Below are 26,791 nucleotides of genomic sequence, written 5' to 3' on the forward strand. Positions count from 1 at the left end.
AATTTCTGTCTACCCCAGAGCCTTTTTTTTTTATCATGTTTGTTATGCTGTGTTAGTGTGTTAATTAAGAGATTTTAGATTGTATTTGTGGTATTTTCATTAAAATAAATAAATGAATAATTATTTAAGCTCTCTCCTCCTGTGCTGTATGTCTGTTTCTGTGATTTTATGCATTGTTTTCTTTAATTGTGCAAAATAGATAAATACAATTTTAAACAACAATAAAAATGTATTTACTTTACATTTTAAATGTAATTTTAAAAAATCCCCAAGACCCTGGAAAACAGGATAAAGTGGGTCTGAAATGGATGGATGGAATAAAATATTTTTTAAAAAGTTACAAAATAATTCTACTCCGTTTTTGATTTTATTCACGCTACCCCATTTTATTTCCAGGCAACCCCACATGGGGTCCCCACCCCGAGGTTGAAAACCCCTGGATTGAAGTGTAGCTGTACGAGTACATCAGTATTCATGTATATCAGTATATTGCGTTTAAATACAGGTCATTAAGTGTTTATGTTTTAGTCAATCCTCTCGTGTTCATTACATGTAATTTGTAGTTAAAGGTTTGAAATGAGAGTTAATTAATCATCTTAAGATGTTTTAATAAATCGTGCATCCTGTGAGGAAAGGTGAATTTAAACCATTCAACAGATCTAAGTGTGACTTTAATGGTTCCAGTTCCACCATGTCTACAGGTTTAATCCTGTTCTCCTCCTCTGATAAACCTTCAGACACAGAGATAAACTGTTTCATTCAGTTCTTTATGAATAAAATAAAACTGAAGTGAAGTCTCCGTGTTGTAAATAAAACATTCGCAGCTGCTGAAGCTCCGCCCCCTCACTCGAACAGCGCCATCTGTCGGTAAACCGTGAGATGGATTCTAGGAATCAATGGATCCGACCGGCCGGTATTACCGGGAGTTACCGTGAATAACCGGGAGGAACGGTCACACCGGGGACCGGACCGTGACTCTGAGCCGGTTAGCAGGCAGGTGAGAGCGTGGAACCCTCCATTAGCTTAGCACATCTCAGCAACAGTTGGCCTGGCTGCGTAGAAGCTAACATGCTAACGGAGAAATTCGGCTGGTTTCAGCGCTGTGATTGGTTAATAATCCTCTTCTGAGGCTCCACGCTGAGCTGTAGGTGTCAGTGGTAGCTAGTTAGCGCTACTTGGTGCGTAGTTCACCGGTTTTAGGTGGTTAAAGGGATCTGCGTCCCTCCTAGCAGCAGGATTAGCTTGCTAGCCTGTGACGTCAGGAGTTGATGTCCAACTCTGATTGGTCGGAGGCGATAGACTTTAGAATAACGGGAAATGATATATGTTTATATATAACACTATGCTTTTCACCTTTACTTAAGGAAGAAAAACTCAATGAGACTCAAACTGTTTACAGTATGTTTACAGTCTGTTTAGTCTGTTTATAGTACGTTTATAGTACGTTTATAGTACGTTTATAGTACGTTTATAGTACGTTTATAGTCTGTTTATAGTACGTTTATAGTACGTTTATAGTACGTTTATAGTCTGTTTATAGTCTGTTTATAGTACGTTTATAGTACGTTTATAGTACGTTTATAGTACGTTTATAGTACGTTTATAGTCTGTTTATAGTACGTTTATAGCACGTTTACAGTCTGTTTACAGTCTGTTTATAGTACATTTATAGTACGTTTATAGTATGTTTATAGTACGTTTATAGTCTGTTTATAGTACGTTTACAGTCTGTTTACAGTCTGTGTATAGTATGTTTATAGGCTGTTTTAGTATGTTTACAGTCTGTTTTTAGTATGTGTATAGTATGTTTATAGTACGTTTATAGTCTGTTTATAGTACGTTTATAGTCTGTTTATAGTACGTTTACAGTCTGTTTACAGTCTGTGTATAGTATGTTTATAGGCTGTTTTAGTATGTTTACAGTCTGTTTTTAGTATGTGTATAGTATGTTTATAGTACGTTTATAGTCTGTTTATAGTACGTTTACAGTCTGTTTACAGTCTGTGTATAGTATGTTTATAGGCTGTTTTAGTATGTTTACAGTCTGTTTTTAGTATGTGTATAGTATGTTTATAGTACGTTTATAGTACGTTTATAGTACGTTTACAGTCTGTTTACAGTCTGTTTACAGTCTGTTTACAGTACATTTACAGTACGTTTATAGTACGTTTATAGTACGTTTATAGTCTGTTTATAGTCTGTTTATAGTACGTTTACAGTACGTTTACAGTACGTTTACAGTCTGTTTACAGTCTGTTTATAGTCTGTTTATAGTACGTTTATAGTACGTTTACAGTCTGTTTATAGTACGTTTATAGTACGTTTATAGTCTGTGTATAGTATGTTTATAGGCTGTTTTAGTATGTTTAGTCTGTTTTTAGTATGTGTATAGTATGTTTATAGTATATGTATAGTATGTGTATAGTCTGTGTATAGTATGTTTATAGTCTGTTTATAATCTGTTTTTAGTATGTTTATTGTCTGTTTACAGTTTGTTTACAGTCTGTTTATAGTATGTTTATAGTCTGTTTACAGTCTGTGTAAAGTATGTTTATAGCATGTTTACAGTCCGTTTATAGTCTGTGTATTGTCTGTTTACAGTCTGTTTATAGTATGTTTATAGTCTGTATTTTCTCTTTACAGTATGTTTATAGTATGTTTATGGTCTGTGTATTGTCTGTTTATAGTATGTTTATAGTCTGTTTGTAGTCTGTGTATTGTTTGTTTACAGTCTGTTTATAGTATGTTTATAGTATGTTTACAGTATGTGTATAGTATCTTTACAGTATGTTTATAGTCTGTTTATTATATGATTATGGTATGTTTACGGTCTGTGTATAGTGTGTTTATAGTATGTTTACAGTCTGTTTATAGTGTGTTTATAGTATGTTTACATTCTGCTTATAGTATGTTTACAGTCTGTGTATAGTATGTTTACATCATGTTTTGTGTTTATATTATGTTTGTAGGATGTTTATAATCTGTTTATAGTGTGTTTATATTATGTTTACAGTCTGTTTATAGTATGTTTACATTCTGTTTATAATATATTTATAGTCTGTTTACACTCTGTTTATAGTATGTTTACATTCTGTTTACAGTATGTTTACATTCTGTTTACAGTATGTTTATAGTCTGTTTACACTCTGTTTACAGTCTGTTTATAGTATGTTTACATTCTGTTTATAATATATTTATAGTCTGTTTACACTCTGTTTATAGTATGTTTACATTCTGTTTACAGTATGTTTACATTCTGTTTACAGTATGTTTATAGTCTGTTTACACTCTGTTTACAGTCTGTTTACAGTATGTTTACATTCTGTTTACATTCTGTTTACACTCTGTTTACACTCTGTTTACAGTCTGTTTATAGTATGTTTACAGTCTGTTTATAGTATGTTTACATTCTGTTCATAGTATGTTTACATTCAGTTCATAGTATGTTTACATTCTGTTCATAGTATGTTTACATTCTGTTCATAGTATGTTTACATTCTGTTTACAGTATGTTTACATTCTGTTTACATTCTGTTTATAATATGTTTATAGTCTGTTTACACTCTGTTTACAGTCTGTTTATAGTATGTTTACATTATGTTTATAGTCTGTTTATAATATGTTTACATTCTGTTTATAATGTTTATAGTCTGTTTACACTCTGTTTATAGTATGTTTACATTCTGTTTATAATATGTTTACATTCTGTTTATAATGTTTATAGTCTGTTTACACTCTGTTTATAGTATGTTTACATTCTGTTTATAGTATGTTTACATTCTGTTTATAGTATGTTTACATTCTGTTTATAATATGTTTACATTATGTTTATAATATGTTTATAGTCTGTTTATAGTCTGTTTACATTCTGTTTATAGTATGTTTACATTATGTTTATAGTTTGTTTATAGTATGTTGGGAAGGGATTAGTAGTTACTAGTTAGTTATTGCAGTAATGCGGTGGGATAACACGTGTGTTTATACTGTATTAGACAGGTGTCCACAGTGTGGAGAAGATTATGATGATGATGATGATGACTGTCATCAGTGGGAGGAGCTTTCAGCGCTGCACAGACTGTAAATAAGTAACCTGTGTTTTTCAGTGGAGGGGCGGAGTTTCCTTTGCTAAACATGGAAGCAGAGCTAGACGTGTCTTCCTCCTCATCCTGTGGCCCCGCCCAATTAGCCACGCCCCCTCTGAGCATCATCAGTGAGGCTGAGCTGATTGACCCCGCTGTGGCTCAGAGAGCCTGTCAGGAAGTGCTGCAGAAGGTACACACACTCAGATACACACACACATAGATATATACACACACACATAGATACACATACTGTACTGTATATACACACACACACACACAATAATTACACACACACAAAGACTCACACACATACACACAAAGACACATATACATACAGACATCAGAGGGGCAGATGGCGCACTATGGCAGCTTCACTTCTGTCAGTCTGCCCCTGGGCAGCTGTGGCTATAATAGTAAAGCAACTTTGAGTGTCTGTTAGGGGTGTTGAAAAAAATTGATTCGCAATATTACGTCACACATTTGTCGGATTGATTCTAAATGCTTCGAAATCGATTTTTTTTGTTCATAAGAAAAAAGAAGATTTTTTTTAACCTTTATTTAACCAGGAAAGTCTTTTCCACTGCAGGAGACATTGAAACTGCACAAAGAACTGCACTGAAACCTGGGCATGTTGACCAGCTTGTGATTTTTCAATAAAATCTAAAAAGAAAGTACTAACTTTCTGCATTTATTTGTTGTTCTAGGCATATATATCTTAGTTAAGTTGTATTCAAGTCATGTTGCACTAAAGTCAAAGTTGGTTTAAAAGCCACAGGTAGATTTTGTTATTTTTTTATTTTAAGTTGTTGGGACATGACATGCTAAAGCCAATGTTTTGAGTGTAAAATATGCCAATAAAATATATTTCATACATAATGTTCTCATGAAGGTGTACACATTTACAGATGAGTTGTTTCATAAGTCATATAAATAAAATTTAAAAAAAACTCAATACAGTAGTCCCTCGTTTATCGCATTTATGTTCTAAAAATAACCCGCAATAGGCGAAATTCACGACGTAGTCAGCTTTTTTTTTTTACAATTATTATACATGTTTTAAGGCTGTAAAACCCCTCACCACACACTTTCTACACTTTTCTCAGACAGGAATGAACATTTCTCTCTTATTTAAACACTCTCAAAGTTCAAACCTTTATAGATTTTAAAACATAAACCTTTTCAAACGTACAACACTTCAGAGTCACTGCTAACGATCAGACATTGATGCTTCACGCATTCAGAGTCTTTGTTGACGATGACGTCACGTTAACACAGACACTGGTCTGTTCACACATTCAACCATGGAGTAGAAGCTGTGTGTGACCACCTGGAGCTGTAGGACACGCCCCTTATAACCAGGACTAGGAAGGATTAGGTGTGGAGGAGAATCAGTGAGGAGGTGGTAGTAGCAGGTAAAAGTTCTCTCTGTAGCACTGAGCTAGCATAGCATTAGCCGCTAATCACACCGTCTTTTTTCACTGGTGGTTTATGTTTATGAGAGGATTAAAAGGAGCACAGCTCCTCGCTTCAGCAGGCAGTGAAACTCACCCAGTTGGATGTGTCGCTGGTTGGTAAACGCAGCATTAGCCAATCAGGACGCAGAACATAATGCGCGTTCATACGCTGTAAAAAAAAATGCATCCAAAATTGCACTGTACAAGAAATTCGCAAAACAGTGAGGCCGCAAATGGTGAACCGCGACTACTGTAATCGCCTTATACTTTAATATCGGGATATATCGTATCGTATTGTGACCTATGTATCGGGATACGAATCGTATCGCCAGATGCCAGGCAATACACACTCCTAGTGTTTATGATAAAGCGCTATATAAAATCCAGTGCATTCTTATTATTATTATTAGAGACACACATACATACACAGACATAAACACACAAAAGTCGCGCACATATACACACACAGCCGCATACTGTATACACAAACAGACACATATACACACACACACATTAACACAAATACACACACACAGACACAATAAATCTTGGGAGTTGATGGTTTTCTGTTACTGGTGCAGCAGGTGAAGCTGCGACAGGTGGACGATGACTCCGCCCACTCTCAGGATGAGGCGGAGCCTGCAGCGAGCCACACGGTGTATGTGGAGAAGGCAGAGCTAGTAGAAAGCCCTGCCCATGATCAGAAAGAGGCGGGGACTGAGGAAAGCCCCGTCCCCCATCAGGAGGAAGTGGAGCCCGAACAAAGCCCCGCACCTTCCCGGCGGCGTCCCAGGACCAACCAATCAAAGCAGTCGTGGCTGCTGCGTCTGTTTGAGTCTAAGCTGTTTGACGTTTCCATGGCGATTTCCTACCTGCACAGCTCCAAGGAGCCGGGGGTGCAGGCCTACATCGGGAACAGACTGTTCAGTTTCAGGGACGAAGATGTGGACTTCTATCTTCCTCAGCTGCTCAACATGTACGTCCACATGGACCAGGACGTGGGAACAGCCATCAAACCATACGTGGTCAGTGCTGGTTACTACTGCTAGTTAACTCTGGTTACTACTGCTAGTTAACTCTGGTTACTACTGCTAGTTAACTTTGGTTACTACTGCTAGTTAACCATGTTTATTACTGCTGGTTAACTCTGGTTACTACTGCTAGTTAACCATGTTTACTACTGCTGGTTAACTAAGTTTACTACTGCTAGTTAACTCTGGTTACTACTGCTAGTTAACTCTGGTTACTACTGCTAGTTAACTATGTTTACTACTGCTAGTTAACTCTGGTTACTACTGCTGGTTAACTATGTTTACTACTGCTAGTTAACTCTGGTTACTACTGCTAGTTAACTCTGGTTACTACTGCTAGTTAACTCTGGCTACTACTGCTAGTTAACTATGTTTACTACTGCGAGTTAACTCTGGTTACTACTGCTAGTTAACCATGTTTACTACTGCTAGTTAACTCTGGTTACTACTGCTAGTTAACCATGGTTACTACTGCTAGTTAACCATGTTTACTACTGCTAGTTAACCATGTTTACTACTGCTAGTTAATTCTGGTTACTACTGCTAGTTAACCATGTTTACTACTGCTAGTTAACCCAGGTTACTACTGTTAGTTAACCCAGGTTACTACTGCTAGTTAACCCAGGTTACTACTGTTAGTTAACCCAGGTTACTACTGCTAGTTAACCCAGGTTACTACTGTTAGTTAACCCAGGTTACTACTGCTAGTTAACCCAGGTTACTACTGTTAGTTAACCCAGGTTACTACTGCTAGTTAACCCAGGTTACTACTGATAGTTAGCCCTTTCACTTTGACATCATCACAGTGCATTAGCGTTGCCTGTGGCTCTGTGATTTAATTCTAAGAATGATTCACTGAGGTGTGCGTGTGCGGCCTGCAGGTTCACCGCTGCAGACAGAGCATCTCCTTCAGCCTCCAGTGTGCGTGGCTCCTGGGGGCCTATTCCTCAGACATGCACATCTCCACACAGAGACACTCCCGAGGATCCAAGCTCAGGAAGCTCATCCTGTCAGACGAGCTCAAGCCGGCGTCCGCCCGCGCTCGCAGGGAGCCCCCCACCCTCACCGCCTTCAGCCCCCCTTCAGACACGGCCCTGTCGCCTTCCAAACGCACCCACCAGCGCTCCAAGTCAGATGCTACGGTTAGCATCAGCCTCAGCAGCAACCTGAAGAGGACCGCTAGCAACCCTAAGGTGGAGAGCAGCCAGGAGGAGGTGAGCTACCTACACTACAGACAATACAGACACTAAAGACAGCACTACTGACACTAGAGACACCACTACTGACACCATTACAGACAGCACTACAGACACTAGAGACACCACTACTGACACCATTACAGACAGCACTACTGACACTACAGACACTAGAGACACCACTACTGACACCATTACAGACAGCACTACAGACACTAGAGACACCACTACTGACACCATTACAGACAGCACTACTGACACTACAGACACTAGAGACACCACTACAGACACTAGAGACACCACTACTGACACTACAGACAGCACTACTATTCACACTACAGACACCACTACTGACACTACAGACAGCACTAATGACACTACAGACAGCACTAATGACACTACAGACAGCACTACTGACACTACACACACCACAACTACAGACATTACAGACAGCACTACTGACACTACAGACACTAGAGACACCACTACTGACACTACAGACAGCACTACTATTCACACTACAGACACCACTACTGACACTACAGACAGCACTAATGACACTACAGACACCACTACTGACACTACACACACCACAACTACAGACATTACAGACACCACTACTGACACTACACACACCACAACTACAGACACTACAGACACCACTACTGACACTAGAGACAGCACTACTATTCACACTACAGACAGCACTAATGACACTACAGACACCACTACTGACACTACACACACCACAACTACAGACATTACAGACACCACTACTGACACTACACACACCACAACTACAGACACTACAGACACCACTACTAACACTACTATTCACACTACTGGCCCTACAACTGACACTACAGACACCACAACTACAGACACTACAGACAGCACTGCTGACACTACAGACACCACTACTAACACTACTGTTCACACTACAGACACCACTGCTGACGCTACAGACACTACTGACCGCACTATTGACACTACAGACACCACTACTATTCACACTACAGACACCACTACTATTCACACTCCAGACACCACTGCTGACGCTACAGACACTAGAGACAGCACTATTGACACTACAGACACCACTACTGACACTACACACACCACAACTACAGACACTACAGACACCACTACCGAAACTACTCACACCACAACTACAGACACCACTACCGACACTACAGACACCACTACTAACACTACTGTTCACACTACAGACACCACTGCTGACGCTACAGACACTACTGACCGCACTATTGACACTACAGACACCACTACTATTCACACTACAGACACCACTACTATTCACACTCCAGACACCACTGCTGACGCTACAGACACTAGAGACAGCACTATTGACACTACAGACACCACTACTGACACTACACACACCACAACTACAGACACTACAGACACCACTACCGAAACTACTCACACCACAACTACAGACACCACTACCGACACTACAGACACCACTACTAACACTACTGTTCACACTACAGACACCACTACTGAGACTACTACTGGCACCACTACTAACACTACAGACACCACTACTAACACTACTACAGACACTACTACTACTGACACCACCACAGATACTGCTACTAAAACTACTCCTGACAGTACAGACATGACTACTGACGCTACAGACCCTACTGACACACACAGACACAACTACTGACACTACAGACACTACCACTGACACTACAGTCACCACTATTGACACTACAGACACCATTACTGACACTACAGACATTACTACTGACACTACAGACATTACAGTTGCCACTACTTACACTACAGACACCACTACTGACACAAATACTGACACCACTACAGACACGAATACTGACTCTATCGACACTACTGATGCTACAGTCCCTACTGACCCACACAGACATGATTACTGACACTACTACTGGTACTATTACTACTGACACCACCACAGACATTACTACTGACACTACTACTAAAACTACTACTGACACACACATACACGACTACAGACACTACTACTGGCACTACTACCTACTGACACCACTACAGACATTACTGCTGACACTACTACTAAAATTATTACTGACACGACTACTGACGCTACCGACACTACTGACGCTACAGACCCTTCTGACACACACACGACTACTGACTACAGACACTACTACTGACACTACAGACACGACTATTGACACTACAAATGCTACAGACACTACGGACACACAGACACAGTCAGTGGCTCTGCTGAGTGCCAGTGGACTACAAAGGTGGCTGACAAGGTTTGCTAGCTGTACCATTGGTCAGATTATTGAGACCAACGATGATGTCACAGCTGTGCTCTGATTGGTCCTCAGGACTCGGACAGCTGCGACAGTCAGGACTCTCCGTCTGTAAGTCTTCCTGTTCCGAGCTCCAGGTGCAATGTGGGAAATGGATGCTGTGGGTTCTGGTTTGGGTCCTGTGTGTTTCTGCTCCAATCAGCTCCAATCATTCCGATCTGATCCTTGATTGGTTGATCAGTGTTCTGTTTCTGTGCGCTCCTGGACCTCATCCCGGACCTGGCCCTGGTTCTGGTCCTGGTCCTGGTCCTGGTCCTGGTCCTGGTCCTGGTCCTAGCCCTGGTGCTAGCCCTGGTCCTGGATCTAGCCCTGGTTCTGGACCTGGTCCTAGTCCTGGTCCTAGCACTGGCCCTGGCCCTGGACCTGGTCCTGGTCCTGGATTTTGTCCTGGTCCTAACTCTGGCCCTGGTTCTGGACCTGGCCCTGGTCCTGATGCATGTCCGTCTTTGTCCCTAGCCTGTGCGTCTGGCTCCTCAGCGTGAGTTCATCAAGTCTCTGATGGGGATCGGGAAGCGTTTGGCAAAGCTTCCGACCAAAGAGCAGAAGACCCAGCGGCTGGTGTCCGAGCTGTCGCTGCTCAACCACAAGCTGCCGAACAGGGTGTGGCTGCCTACAGCCGCTTTCGACCACCACGTAGTGCGGGTGCCCCACAGCCAGGGCGTGGTGCTCAACTCCAAGGACAAGGTATTCACCGTCAGTAGCTGTCTGTAGCGGTCAGTGGTTGTCTGTAGCTATGCTGTTCTCCAGGCTCCGTATCTGATCTACGTGGAGGTCCTGGAGTGTGAGAACTTTGAGACGTCCAGCGTCCCTGTGCGGATCCCTGAGAACCGGATCAGGAGCACTCGGTCGGTGGAGAACCTTCCAGACTGTGGGGTGACGGGCGACCAGAGAGGAAGCTTCTCTGTGGTCCCCAACTACGACAACGACGACGAGGCTTGGTCTGTGGACGACATCGGAGAACTGCAGGTGGAGGTGAGTGTGTGTAAACAAGGCCTGCTTTATTCATGATCACATTTTGGATACAGGTATTGACATTTTGGGACGGATTCTAAGATCTGAAATAAAGGCTGGTAAACCAGGTGCGTCCCTAAATCCTTTGATGGACCTGTTTCTTCACCTGCTGTGGGGAATTCACTAAGATTGCGGCGCTAATAGGTGGCGTGTAGACGTGGTTGAGCCCTATTTAAATGAACATTTACTGTTTCAACGCGGAGAGGTGAGTGCACAGAAGCACTACATAACATTTGAAGAAATTAAATTGGAAGCATTGTAGACTTCTCTGTCTGCTGCATAAACATTTAATGATGTAGAAAACTAAATAAACTAAAAAAAATGCTGTTTAATAAACGTTAAAACCTAATGTTTTCCCCCTAATTTAACTCATTCACTGCCAGCCATTTTCAGAGCGACCAACCCCATATTGCCAGGCGTTTTAGATGATTTTCACTGATTGACCCACATCTGAATTCTGACACCAGATTCTGAAAGATTATGGTCTCTAGTTTCATCAGAAAAAATTATTTTGTTTCTAGCTTGTTTTGTTCTCCTGTAATCATCAGTTGAATAGAGGCAAGTTTCACACAAATCACCAGTTTGTGACAAAAACTGAGAAAAACGTCTTTTTCTGAAAAAATCCATTAGTGACCTTGAAGCAATTTTTTTGCTTTAGTGACACCTCAACATTAGTTTCCTTCTGTAAAACTACAAAAACAACACTGAGAACAGGCTTTTGATGGCAACATTATTATTATTATGCTATCTAAGTCAGAGTTGAATGGATTTTTTACTGTCTTTTGGTGTTCCTCCAAGTCTCTCCCCCCGTCAGTCTGCACATATGCAACTTCCTCCTCCTCCCAGACATGCCGAGTGCCACTGCTTGCCCATTTTTTTTATCATTTTCTCTGACCATCACCACACTTTCAATAGTCCACTTAGTTCCACACATTGCTCTGGTCGAGTGTGAGCTGCTGTGAGATGGTGGGAACTCTCGTAGCATCATTTTCTGTCTCATAAACTCCTTTCCTCTATAGACGTCTTTGGAAGTCAATGAGTTAAAGGTCCATTATGATGCTATTTTTCACACATCTCCATTTGTTCTTAGAACTCCTACAATTTTCCAGAACCTTTTTTTCTGGAGTTTTATCCTCTGAAAAGTCACTTTCAGAGCACTCCTAAAAACAGGCTGTTTTTTGGGCCTTTGTGCATATGCATGAGTGGGCGTAAACACACACACTGCTTCAACGTGTGTTTATCACAGCAACAGCAGCAGTAAATCATTAACAGTCTTCCTTACTCATCTGACCACAATAATAATCCATTTAAGACGATAGTTTATTATTTTGTCTGACCACTGCATCGCATTGGGTCACAAACACATCAGATCATCACATAAAGGCGATATAACGGCTACTGGAAGTGAAGCTGTTGTAAATGTTCTTCTGTTTATCTATATACTGGATGTAATAATGAATGTAAAGATATTAACTGTGATAATAACTGTTATAACAACCTGCCATTGCTATGTTTGTTTTAGATGTGAGGTAGTTTGAGAGGGAGGAGCTCACATTCTTATAGGGTAGGAGGAGCCAAGATTGTCAGGAGGAGGAGATTCCGCGTTGTGACATAACAACGTGAGAAAAATCCAACTCTCCCATTTGGAACTGACTTTACAAAATGTAGAATAAAAAGGGAGGAAACAGAAGTTTATCAACTTCTGAATGAGGCTAAACCATTATAAAGTGATTTATTCATATTACTGTCCTTTAATGTGGCTGCTCTGTTAGTTCCTGTAACTTTGCTCTTATCAGTCCATGGACAACATCATCAGCAAGTCAGAGCTCCTGAGCAGTGCTGAGTCATCACTCTCAGATGTGAACCTTGTTCCATCTCTTTGTAAATGATGACTCAGCCGGTCTCACGCTCCTTACCATCAATGAGACACGTGAGAGTTCTAGTGAAAACATGTAGAGGAACACAGACACAGCTCAGGATCCAAGTATCTCTGTGCACAGTGACTCTCTCCACCACAGCGTGTCACACTAGACTCCGACTGTTTCTCTCCCACACACACACACACACTTTACTCTGCATTTTCTTTCAATTTAAGTGTGTGTTCTTCCCCCAGCTCCCAGAGGTTCACACCAACAGCTGTGACAACATCAGCCAGTTCTCTGTGGACAGCATCACCAGCCTGGAGAACAAGGAACCTGTGTTCATAGCTGCAGGAGACATTAGGTAGTATACACACACACACACACACATTTCAAATTTTTATTTATTTTAATGTTGATGATTATAACTGACAACTAATGAAAACCCCAAATTCAGCATCTCAGAAAATTAGAATATTACTTAAGATTGATACAAAAAAAGATTTCTAGAAATGTTGGCCAACTGAAAAGTATGAAGATGAAAAGCACTCAATACTTAGTTGAAGCTCCTTTTGCCTGAAATACTGCAGCCATGCAGCGTGGCATGGAGTGGATCAGTCTGTGGCTCTGTGTGCAGGTGCCAAGTCCTGTTGGAAAATGAAATGTGTATCTCCATCAAGTTGGTCAGCAGCAGGAAGCATGAAGTGCTCTAAAACTTCCTGGTAGACGTCTACGTTGACCTTGGACCTAAGGAAACACAGTGGACCAACACCAGCACATGACATGGCACCCCAAACCATCAGTGACTGTGGAAACTTTACACTCCACCTCAAGCAACGTGGATTCTGTTCCTCTCCTCTCTTCCTCCAGACTCTGGGACCTTGATATCCAAAGGACATGCTAAACGTACTTTCATCAGAGAACATCACTTTGGACCACTCAGCAGCAGTCCAGTCCTTTTTGTCTTTAGCCCAGACGAGACGCTTCTGACGCTGTCTCTAGTTCAGTGTCTTGACACCAGGAATGCTACAGCTGAAACCATGTCTTACATACGTCTGTACGTGGTGGTTCTTGAAGCACTGACTCCAGCTACAGTCACTCTTTGTGAATCTCCATCACATGTTTGAATGGGTTTAGTTTCACAATCCTCTCCAGGGGGCGTGGCTATCACTATTGTTTGTAGACTTTTTTCTACCACATCTTTTCTTTCCCTTCACCTCTCTATGAATGTGTTTGGACACAGAGCTCTGTGAACATCCAGCCTCTTTAGCCATGACCTTTGTATCTGGTCCTCCGTGTTCAAGGTGTCAATGGTCGTCTTTTGGAAAACTGTCAGGTCAGCAGTTTTCTCCATGATTGTGTAGACCTACAGAACTAGACTGGAGAACATTTAAAGGCCTTTGTAGGGCACCAGGTGTCTTTAATATTGAACCTCTCCACAATATTCTAATTTTCTGAGATACTGATTTTGGGGTTTTATTAGTTGTCAGTTATAATCATCAACATTAGAATAAACATTTAAAATATGTCAGTCTGTGTGAAATGAATGTATACATTATACAAGTTTAACTTAATCTATGGAATTACTGAAATAAATACACTTTTCCATGATATTCTAATTATATGACCAGCACGTGTATATATAACAGTATATACACACACACAAAAATATACACACATATACACAAACGTGTGTTTGTGTGTGTGTAGGCGCCGTCTGTCTGAGCAGCTCGCCCAGGCTCCAACCACCTTCAAACGAGACCCTGAAGACCCTTCAGCTGTGGCTCTGAAGGAACCGTGGGAAGAGAAAGTCAGGTGGGTTTGTTTATACAATGTTTCACATTTACACGGCAAAGTTTTCTAAACGATCTGTTGATGACACCATGTGAAACCATGTAGTAAAAATGTAGTATACATGCAGTAAACATGTGATAAACATGTAGCATATATGTAGTAAACAGGTAGTATACATGAAGTAAACATACAGTATACATGTAGTATATATGTAGTAAACAGGTAGTATACATGTAGTATAGATGTAGTAAACAGGTAGTATACATGAAGTAAACATACAGTATACATGTAGTATATATGTAGTAAACAGGTAGTATATATGTAGTAAACATACAGTATACATGTAGTATATATGTAGTAAACATGTAGTATACATGTAGTATATATGTAGTAAACAGGCAGTATACATGTAGTATATATGTAGTAAACATGTAGTATATATGAAGTAAACATACAGTATACATGTAGTATATATGTAGTAAACATGTAGTATATATGTAGTAAACAGGTAGTATACATGTAGTATATATGTAGTAAACATGTAGTATATATGTAGTAAAGAGGTAGTATATATGAAGTAAACATACAGTATACATGTAGTATATATGTAGTAAACATGTAGTATATATGTAGTAAACAGGTAGTATATATGAAGTAAACATACAGTATACATGTAGTATATATGTAGTAAACATGTTGAATATATGTAGTAAACAGGTAGTAAACATGTAGTATATATGTAGTAAACATGTAGTATATATGTAGTAAACAGGTAGTATACATGTAGTATATATGTAGTAAAGAGGTAGTATATATGAAGTAAACATACAGTATACATGTAGTATATATGTAGTAAACATGTTGAATATATGTAGTAAACAGGTAGTAAACATGTAGTATATATGTAGTAAACATGTAGTATATATGTAGTAAACATGTAGTATACATGTAGTAAACAGGTAGTAAACATGTTGTATACATGTTGTATACATGTAGTAAACATGTAGTATACATGTAGTATACATGTAGTATACATGTAGTGTACATGTAGTATATATGTAGTAAACATGTAGTATATATGTAGTATATATGTAGTAAACAGGTAGTATACATGTAGTAAACAGGTTGTAAACATGTTGTATACATGTAGTAAACATGTAGTATACATGTAGTGTACATGTAGTAAACATGCAGTAAACAGGCAGTATACATGTAGTATACATGCAGTAAACATGTAGTAAACATGTTGTAAACATGTAGTAAACATGTTGCATATATGTAGTAAACAGGTAGTATACATGTAGTAAACAGGTAGTATACATGTAGTAAACAGGTAGTATACATGTAGTAAACAGGTAGTATACATGCAGTAAACATGTAGTATACGTGCAGTAAACATGTAGTATACGTGCAGTAAACAGGTAGTAAACATGTTGCATATAGGTAGTTAACAGGTAGTAAACATGCAGTAAACAGGTAGTATACATGCAGTAAACAGGTAGTATACATGCAGTTAACAGGTAGTAAACATGCAGTAAACAGGTAGTATACATGCAGTAAACAGGTAGTAAACATGTTGCATATACGTAGTAAACAGGTAGTATACATGCAGTAAACATGTTGCATATATGTAGTAAACAGGTAGTATACATGCAGTAAACAGTTAGTATACATGTTGCATATATGTAGTAAACAGGTAGTATACATGCAGTAAACAGTTAGTAAACATGTTGCATATATGTAGTAAACAGGTAGTATACATGCAGTAAACAGGTAGTAAACATGTATACTACGTGTCAACTACGTGTCATCCAAAAATTATTCTTTTTGGACAAAAAAACAAAATATATTCTTTAAACATAAATAAAATCCTTCAAACACTAAAATCAAGTATGTTCAAACAAACAGTTCTTCATCATAAACCGAAAGTGTTCCATAGAACTGAAGTAGTAAACATGCAGTAAACAGGTAGTATACATGTAGTAAACAGGTAGTATACATGTAGTAAACATGCAGTAAACAGGTAGTAAACATGCAGTAAACAGGTAGTATACATGCAGTTAACAGGTAGTAAACATGTTGCATATATGTAGTAAACAGGTAGTACACATGCAGTAAACAGGTAGTATACATGCAGTAAACAGGTAGTAAACATGCAGTAAACAGGTAGTATACATGCAGTAAACATGTAGCATACATGTATACTACGTGTCAACTACGTGTCATCCAAAAAATTATTCTTTTTTGGACAAAAAAACAAAATATATTCTTTAAACATAAATAAAATCCTTCAAACACTAAAATCAAGTATGTTCAAACAAACAGTTCTTCATCATAAACCGAAAGTGTTCCATAGAACAGAAGTAGTAAACATGCAGTAAACAGGTAGTATACATGTAGTAAACAGGTAGTATACATGTAGTATACATGTAGTAAACATGCAGTAAACAGGTAGTATACATGTAGTAAACAGGTAGTATACATGTAGTATACAGGTATACTACATGCAGTATACATGCAGTATACATGCAGTAAACAGGTAGTATACATGTAGTAAACATGCAGTAAACAGGTAGTATACATGTAGTATACAGGTATACTACATGCAGTATACATGTAGTATACAGGTAGTATACTACATGCAGTATACATGCAGTAAACGGGTAGTAAACGGGTAGTAAACGGGTAGTAAACAGGTAGTAAACAAATAGTAAACAGGTAGTAAACAGGTAGTATACATGTAGTATACATGTAGTATACATGCAGTAAACAGGTAGTAAACAGGTAGTAAACAGGTAGTAAACATGCAGTAAACAGGTAGTATACATGTAGTAAACAGGTAGTATACATGTAGTATACATGCAGTAAACAGGTAGTAAACAGGTAGTATACATGTAGTAAACAGGTAGTATACATGTAGTATACATGTAGTAAACATGCAGTAAACAGGTAGTATACATGTAGTAAACAGGTAGTATACATGTAGTATACAGGTATACTACATGCAGTATACATGCAGTATACATGCAGTAAACAGGTAGTATACATGTAGTAAACATGCAGTAAACAGGTAGTATACATGTAGTATACAGGTAGTATACATGTAGTATACAGGTATACTACATGCAGTATACATGTAGTAAACAGGTAGTATACATGCAGTAAACATGTTGCATATATGTAGTAAACAGGTAGTATACATGCAGTAAACAGTTAGTAAACATGTTGCATATATGTAGTAAACAGGTAGTATACATGCAGTAAACATGTAGCATACATGTATACTACGTGTCAACTACGTGTCATCCAAAAAATTATTCTTTTTTGGACAAAAAAACAAAATATATTCTTTAAACATAAATAAAATCCTTCAAACACTAAAATCAAGTATGTTCAAACAAACAGTTCTTCATCATAAACCGAAAGTGTTCCATAGAACAGAAGTAGTAAACATGCAGTAAACAGGTAGTATACATGTAGTAAACAGGTAGTATACATGTAGTATACATGTAGTAAACATGCAGTAAACAGGTAGTAAACATGCAGTTAACAGGTAGTAAACATGTTGCATATATGTAGTAAACAGGTAGTATACATGCAGTAAACAGGTAGTAAACATGCAGTAAACAGGTAGTATACATGCAGTAAACATGTAGCATACATGTATACTACGTGTCAACTACGTGTCATCCAAAAAATTATTCTTTTTTGGACAAAAAAACAAAATATATTCTTTAAACATAAATAAAATCCTTCAAACACTAAAATCAAGTATGTTCAAACAAACAGTTCTTCATCATAAACCGAAAGTGTTCCATAGAACAGAAGTAGTAAACATGCAGTAAACAGGTAGTATACATGTAGTAAACAGGTAGTATACATGTAGTATACATGTAGTAAACATGCAGTAAACAGGTAGTATACATGTAGTAAACAGGTAGTATACATGTAGTATACAGGTATACTACATGCAGTATACATGCAGTAAACAGGTAGTATACATGTAGTAAACATGCAGTAAACAGGTAGTATACATGTAGTATACAGGTAGTATACATGTAGTATACAGGTATACTACATGCAGTATACATGTAGTATACAGGTAGTATACTACATGCAGTATACATGCAGTAAACGGGTAGTAAACGGGTAGTAAACAGGTAGTAAACAGGTAGTAAACAGGTAGTATACATGTAGTATACATGTAGTATACATGTAGTATACATGCAGTAAACAGGTAGTAAACAGGTAGTAAACATGCAGTAAACAGGTAGTATACATGTAGTAAACAGGTAGTATACATGTAGTATACATGCAGTAAACAGGTAGTAAACAGGTAGTATACATGTAGTATACATGTAGTAAACAGGTAGTATACATGTAGTATACATGTAGTAAACATGCAGTAAACAGGTAGTATACATGTAGTATACATGTAGTATACAGGTATACTACATGCAGTATACATGCAGTATACATGCAGTAAACAGGTAGTATACATGTAGTAAACATGCAGTAAACAGGTAGTATACATGTAGTATACATGTAGTATACAGGTATACTACATGCAGTATACATGTAGTATACAGGTAGTATACATGTAGTATACAGGTATACTACATGCAGTATACATGCAGTAAACGGGTAGTAAACGGGTAGTAAACGGGTAGTAAACGGGTAGTAAACAGGTAGTAAACAGGTAGTAAACAGGTAGTAAACAGGTAGTATACATGTAGTATACATGTAGTATACATGCAGTAAACAGGTAGTAAACAGGTAGTATACATGTAGTAAACAGGTAGTATACATGTAGTATACGTGTAGTAAACAGGTAGTAAACATGTTGTATACATGTAGTATACATGTAGTAAACAGGTAGTAAACATGTAGTATACATGTAGTATACATGCAGTAAACAGGTAGTAAACAGGTAGTATACATGTAGTAAACAGGTAGTATACATGTAGTATACGTGTAGTAAACAGGTAGTAAACATGTTGTATACATGTAGTATACATGTAGTAAACAGGTAGTAAACATGTAGTATACATGTAGTGTACATGTAGTATACATGTAGTATACAGGTATACTACATGCAGTATACATGCAGTATACATGCAGTAAACAGGTAGTAAACAGGTAGTAAACAGGTAGTATACAGGTAGTATACATGTAGTAAACAGGTAGTAAACATGTTGTATACATGTAGTGTACATGTAGTGTACATGTAGTAAACAGGTAGTAAACATGTAGTATACATGTAGTATACATGCAGTAAACAGGTAGTAAACAGGTAGTATACATGTAGTAAACAGGTAGTATACATGTAGTATACATGTAGTAAACAGGTAGTAAACATGTTGTATACATGTAGTATACATGTAGTAAACAGGTAGTAAACATGTAGTATACATGTAGTGTACATGTAGTATACATGTAGTATACAGGTATACTACATGCAGTATACATGCAGTAAACAGGTAGTAAACAGGTAGTATACATGTAGTAAACAGGTAGTAAACAGGTAGTATACATGTAGTAAACAGGTAGTAAACATGTTGTATACATGTAGTGTACATGTAGTAAACATGCAGTAAACAGGCAGTATACATGTAGTAAACATGTAGTAAACATGTTGCATATATGTAGTAAACAGGTAGTAAACAGGTAGTATACATGTAGTAAACAGGTAGTATACATGTAGTAAACATGTAGTATATGTGCAGTAAACAGGTAGTAAACATGTTGCATATAGGTAGTTAACAGGTAGTAAACATGCAGTAAACAGGTAGTAAACATGCAGTAAACAGGTAGTATACATGCAGTAAACAGGTAGTAAACATGTTGCATATATGTAGTAAACATGCAGTAAACAGGTAGTAAACATGCAGTAAACAGGTAGTAAACATGCAGTAAACAGGTAGTAAACATGTTGCATATATGTAGTAAACATGCAGTAAACAGGTAGTATACATGCAGTAAACAGGTAGTAAACATGTTGCATATATGTAGTAAACATGCAGTAAACAGGTAGTATACATGCAGTAAACAGGTAGTAAACATGTTGCATATATGTAGTAAACATGCAGTAAACAGGTAGTAAACATGCAGTAAACAGGTAGTATACATGCAGTAAACAGGTAGTATACATGCAGTAAACAGGTAGTAAACATGTTGCATATATGTAGTAAACATGCAGTAAACAGGTAGTAAACATGCAGTAAACAGGTAGTAAACATGTTGCATATATGTAGTAAACATGCAGTAAACAGGTAGTAAACATGCAGTAAACAGGTAGTAAACATGCAGTAAACAGGTAGTAAACATGTTGCATATATGTAGTAAACATGCAGTAAACAGGTAGTAAACATGCAGTAAACAGGTAGTAAACATGCAGTAAACAGGTAGTAAACATGTTGCATATATGTAGTAAACATGCAGTAAACAGGTAGTAAACATGCAGTAAACAGGTAGTAAACATGTTGCATATATGTAGTAAACATGCAGTAAACAGGTAGTAAACATGCAGTAAACAGGTAGTATACATGCAGTAAACAGGTAGTAAACATGTTGCATATATGTAGTAAACATGCAGTAAACAGGTAGTAAACATGCAGTAAACAGGTAGTAAACATGTTGCATATATGTAGTAAACATGCAGTAAACAGGTAGTATACATGCAGTAAACAGGTAGTAAACATGTTGCATATATGTAGTAAACATGCAGTAAACAGGTAGTATACATGCAGTAAACAGGTAGTATACATGTATACTACGTGTCAACTACGTGTCATCCAAAACATTATTCTTTTTTGGACAAAAAAACAAAATATATTCTTTAAACATAAATAAAATAATTCAAACACTAAAATCAAGTATGTTCAAACAAACAGTTCTTCATCATAAACCGAAAGTGTTCCATAGAACAGAATTTGTGTTTTTGCTGCGTTTCTCCTCATGTTTCAGACCATTAGCAACAACTTTCCTCATGTTAGCCTGCAGGCTAGCTTTGGCTTTGAGAGGGGTGGGGCGGAGGGGAGGAGCTTGCATGTGCGTGGATTAAACAACTCAAAGTTAGTATTAATAACATGTATGTGCCAAGCTTTATTATTTGTAGATGTAAAAAAAAATTAAAATCCTTTTTTACAGTATTTTTATTTTTGTAAATAATTGTTTTTTCTTGATTATGTTATTTTTGTAATTGTTTAAAGTTATAATCGAAATTGTAATTTCATTTGGATTAATGGAGCAGCCCTATGATGAAGTAAATCAACAGTTAAATTCACACCAACAAAAATGTTCCTCTTTGTCACTGAACATGCTCCTCTTCCCTGTTACCATGGAGATGGAGATGGAAGCCTTTTCAAAAACTTCACCTCTGGAGCCACTTTTTAAAAAAGTTACGTTTTCCAGCACCAAAACACTGTTGCCATAGAAACGGACAAAAAAACATTTGTGTTTTCCCTATAAAACGTTACGGTCTAAACATGGCCTGTGTGTGTATTATTGTGTGTTTTGTGTTGCAGGAGGATCAGAGAAGGCTCTCCGTATGGTCACATGACCTCCTGGAGGCTGCTGTCAGTCATCGTTAAATGTGGTGACGACCTCCGTCAGGAGCTCTTAGCCTATCAGGTGCTGCAGCAGCTCAAGGTATGACATCTGCCCTCACCTGGTTCACCTGGTTATCCTGGTCACATGATCACTGTGTTCACCTGGTTACCTTGGTCACCTAGTTATCCTGGTAACCTTGGTCACCCTGGTTACAGTGGTCACCTGGTTACCCTAGTTACCGTGCTCACCTGGTTACCGTGGTCACCTGGTTACCCTAGTTACCATGCTCACCTGGTTACCGTGGTCACCTAGTTACCCTAGTTACCGTGGTCACCTAGTTACCCTAGTTACCGTGCTCACCTGGTTACCGTGGTCACCTAGTTATCCTGGTAACCTTGGTCACCCTGGTAACCTTGGTCACCCTGGTCACCGGTTACAGTGGTCACCTGGTTACCCTAGTTGCCGTGCTCACATGGTTACCATGGTCACCTAGTTACCCTAGTTACTGTGCTCACCTGGTTACCGTAGTCACCTACTTACCCCGGTTACCGTGCTCACCTGGTTACCGTGCTCACCTGGTTACCGTGATCACCGAGTTACCCACGTTACCGTGCTCACCTGGTTACCGTGGTCACCTGGTTATCATGGTCACCTGGTTACTATCGTCACCTGGTTACCCTGGTCACCCGGTTACCTTGGTCACCTGGTTACCGTGGTCGCCCGGTTACCCTGGTCACCTGGTTTCCATGGTTACTGTGTCTTCAGTCCATCTGGGAGCAGGAGCGCGTCCCCCTGTGGATCAAACCCTATAAGATCCTGGTCCTGTCAGCTGACAGTGGGATGATTGAACCAGTGCTCAACGCCGTGTCTCTGCACCAGGTAAGCCCCGCCCACCGGCACACGGGACCACCGCGTCACGTGTCCCTGACTCACCTATCCGTCCCTCCTCCAGGTGAGGAAGCAGAGTCAGCTGACGCTGCTGGACTACTTCCTGCAGGAACACGGCGCCCCCACCACAGAGAACTTCCTGTCTGCTCAGAGGAACTTTGTCCAGAGCTGTGCTGGATACAGTCTGATCTGTTACCTGCTGCAGGTGAAAGACAGGTGAGACCTGGTTGACGCACCTGGTTGACGCACCTGGGGGCGACAGTCACTGACGGGATTCGTCTCTGTCCTCAGACACAACGGGAACATCCTATTGGACGCTGAGGGACACATCATCCACATCGACTTTGGCTTCATCCTGTCTAGTTCTCCCAAGAACCTCGGCTTTGAAACGTCAGCCTTCAAACTAACGCACGAGTTTGTGGACGTGAGTCATTATGTCCCTCAGTGTGGTCTGACAGGCTGAGTGTCTTAAACCCTGTGCATTGTCTGACAGGCTGTGTGTGTGTTAAACCCTGTGCATTGTCTGACAGGCTGAGTGTGTTAAACCCTGTACGTGGTCTGACAGGCTCAGTGTGTTAATCCCTGTGGATTGTCTGACAGGCTGAGTGTGTTAATCCCTGTGGATTGTCTGACAGGCTGAGTGAGTTAAACCCTGTACGTGGTCTGACAGGCTGAGTGTGTTAATCCCTGTGGATTGTCTGACAGGCTGAGTGTGTTAAACCCTGTACGTGGTCTGACAGGCTGAGTGTGTTAATCCTTGTGGATTGTCTGACAGGCTGAGTGTGTTAATCCCTGTGGATTGTCTGACAGGCTGAGTGAGTTAAACCCTGTGCATTGTCTGACAGGCTGAGTGTGTTAAACCCTGTGCATTGTCTGACAGGCTGAGTGTGTTAAACCCTGTGCATTGTCTGACAGGCTGAGTGTGTTAAACCCTGTGGATTGTCTGACAGGCTGAGTGTGTTAAACCCTGTACGTGGTCTGACAGGCTGTGTGTTAATCCCTGTGGATTGTCTGACAGGCTGAGTGTGTTAAACCCAGTGCATTGTCTGACAGGCTGAGTGTGCTAAACCCTATGCATTGTCTGAGAGGCTGAGTGTGTTAAACCCTGTGCATTGTCTGACAGGCTGAGTGTGTTAAACCCTGTGGATTGTCTGACAGGCTGAGTGTGTTAAACCCTGTACGTGGTCTGACAGGCTGTGTGTTAATCCCTGTGGATTGTCTGACAGGCTGAGTGTGTTAAACCCTGTGCGTTGTCTGACAGGCTGAGTGTGCTAAACCCTATGCATTGTCTGAGAGGCTGAGTGTGTTAAACCCTGTTAGTTGTCTGACAGGCTGAGTGAGTTAAACCCTGTGCATTGTCTGACAGGCTGAGTGTGTTAATCCCTGTGGATTGTCTGACAGGCTGAGTGTGTTAAACCCTGTGCATTGTCTGACAGGCTGAGTGTGTTAAACCCTGTGGATTGTCTGACAGGCTGAGTGTGTTAAACCCTGTACGTGGTCTGACAGGCTGAGTGTGTTAAACCCTGTACGTGGTCTGACAGGCTGAGTGTGTTAAACCCTGTACGTGGTCTGACAGGCTGAGTGTGTTAATCCCTGTGGATTGTCTGACAGGCTGAATGTGTTAAACCCTGTGCATTGTCTGACAGGTTGTGTGTGTTAAACCTTGTGCGTTGTTTGACAGGTGATGGGCGGGGCTGACGGCGACATGTTCAACTACTATAAGATGCTGATGCTGCAGGGCCTGATTGCTGCTCGCAAACACATGGACCGCGTGTTGCAGATCGTGGAGATCATGCAACAAGGTGAGTGGTGAGGGCGCCCCCTGCTGTCTGTGTGTGTATGTGTGTGTGTAACACGCGTATTCTCAGGCTCCCAGCTGCCATGTTTCCACGGCTCCAGCACGCTGCGGTCGTTAAAGGAGCGTTTCCACATGAGTCTGACTGAGGAGCAGCTGCAGCTGCTGGTGGAGACGCTGGTGGACGGGTCCATGCGCTCCCTCACCACCAAGCTCTACGACGGCTTCCAGTACCTCACCAATGGCATCATGTGACCGTTCCTCTGCTCAGTGGTAAATGTGGAAGCTGAGACTGGCTGTGATTGGCCGATGTATGGACCAATGAAGGACAAAGCTCAGTGTGAAGGACAGCAAAAGTTCTCAGAGAACTTTGAAGAACATCAGAGAACATCTGAGCAGGTTCTCCATGTTCTGCTCCAGACTGAAGACATTTTTATTCAACTTTGACCTTAACATGTTTGACTGACGTGAAATAAACACAACAAACGTGTGTGTGTGTGTGTGTGTGTGTGTGTGTGTGTGTGTGTGTGTGTGTGTGTGTGTGTGTGCGTGTGTGTGTGCGTGTGCGTGTGCGTGTGTTGAGCATCTGGGGTCTTTTCTGCTGTTTTCCCTTTTTTCATGTGTAGCATGTGATGATAATTGTTTCACACTAGGACTTCCAGGCGTTGTTTTAACTCTATAACCTAAATAACCCAGAAACACATCAGCCGTACTGTCTATATAATACAGGAAATTTCCTCGGATGCTCCCGTCTTCACCCGAGGACCCTGAGGACCCTGAGGACCCCTGTAGCCACTTAGCTGCCCCTGATCCTGTCTGTGTGCATCCTCCTCTTGGTAACCATAGTTACCATCCAACATACAGTAAACGGAGCTTCAACCAGACGTAGCGACACAGGGAGCTGCTCCTCATGTTTATAAATACTAACAGATTATTCTGCATGTGAACACATGTTGAAACTGGTTCAGGCTTAAATGGTCTTCATTCTGGTCTTTTTTATTAGTCCTGATTAAAGCTCTACTGTGTTTATCCTCCTCTTGGTAAGCCATAGTCACCTCCAATATAAACAGTGTGCTTCATAATCCAAACAAAAACAATCAACCCAATAAAACTAGAAAAATATGAAATTAACGAGTTGGGGGGCATGTCCCACATAATACCTCATTTAAATTAGAAAAGTGGAATCAAATGTTATGTGTTGTCTCTACAGTGTGTATGAGTATTTATGAGTGGAGGACATATATATGTGTGTGTGTGTGTGTTTGTATTTATAATATATATATACAATCCCCTCCAAAAGTATTGAAACGACAAGATCAATTCCTTAGTTTTTGTTGTTTACTGAAGACATTTGGGTTTCAGATCAAAACATGATTATGAGACAAAAGTTCAGAATTCCAGTTTTTATTTCATAGTATTTACATCTAGATGTTAAACAGGACAGAACACCTTTTGTTTGACCACACCCACTTTTCCAGTGAGTAAAAGTATTGGAACATGTGACTGATGTTTCTATGATGATGCTCAGGTGTTTCCTTTTAGATTGATTACTTAAACATAAATAGTTGTTGTTTTTGGCTTTGGGTTTCACCTGTGAAAAGCTGCATTTGCTGTTAAACAAATATGAAGACCATAGAGCTGTCTATGGGAGAAATACAAAGCATTTTGAAGCTGAGAGAAGAGGGAAAATCGATCAGAGCTATTACACAAACATTGGGTATAGACAATACAACAATTTGGAATGTTCTGAAAAAGAAAGAAACTACTGGTGTACTGAGC

At 39.7% G+C, this 26,791-nt stretch overlaps 1 protein-coding gene across 3 annotated transcripts; it reads left to right on the forward strand.

Annotated features, from left to right (window-relative positions):
- The first annotated feature begins 852 nt into the window (after positions 1-852).
- Positions 853-25,502, forward strand: pi4kb (phosphatidylinositol 4-kinase, catalytic, beta). 3 transcript variants are annotated; one of them, XM_028442149.1, is made up of 15 exons: positions 853-997; positions 4,104-4,272; positions 6,118-6,561; positions 7,449-7,781; positions 10,130-10,165; positions 10,571-10,798; positions 10,862-11,086; positions 13,239-13,348; positions 14,695-14,799; positions 22,305-22,428; positions 23,095-23,208; positions 23,282-23,433; positions 23,509-23,641; positions 24,899-25,019; positions 25,086-25,502. In XM_028442149.1, exons 2-15 carry the CDS (start codon positions 4,132-4,134, stop codon positions 25,265-25,267), a joined length of 2,448 nt encoding a protein of 815 aa, XP_028297950.1. In that variant the 5' UTR covers positions 853-997; positions 4,104-4,131; the 3' UTR covers positions 25,268-25,502. The 3 variants fall into 3 exon arrangements, with proteins under 3 accessions (XP_028297950.1, XP_028297951.1, XP_028297952.1); XM_028442150.1 differs by having other exon boundaries at positions 853-993; XM_028442151.1 differs by lacking the exon at positions 10,130-10,165.
- The last annotated feature ends 1,289 nt before the right edge of the window (positions 25,503-26,791 follow it).

This window comes from Gouania willdenowi, unplaced genomic scaffold (assembly GCF_900634775.1).
Source record: "Gouania willdenowi unplaced genomic scaffold, fGouWil2.1 scaffold_3_arrow_ctg1, whole genome shotgun sequence".
Taxonomy (NCBI): Eukaryota; Metazoa; Chordata; class Actinopteri; order Blenniiformes; family Gobiesocidae; genus Gouania; species Gouania willdenowi.

Bases quoted from the DNA above. Each gene is read 5' to 3' on its own strand.
- pi4kb (XM_028442149.1), top strand. From the start codon at position 4,132: ATGGAAGCAGAGCTAGACGTGTCTTCCTCCTCATCCTGTGGCCCCGCC. The intron at 7,782-10,129 runs GTGAGCTACCTA...ATTGGTCCTCAG, and splicing joins TGGAGAGCAGCCAGGAGGAG to GACTCGGACAGCTGCGACAG. The intron at 14,800-22,304 runs GTGGGTTTGTTT...TTTGTGTTGCAG, and splicing joins CCGTGGGAAGAGAAAGTCAG to GAGGATCAGAGAAGGCTCTC.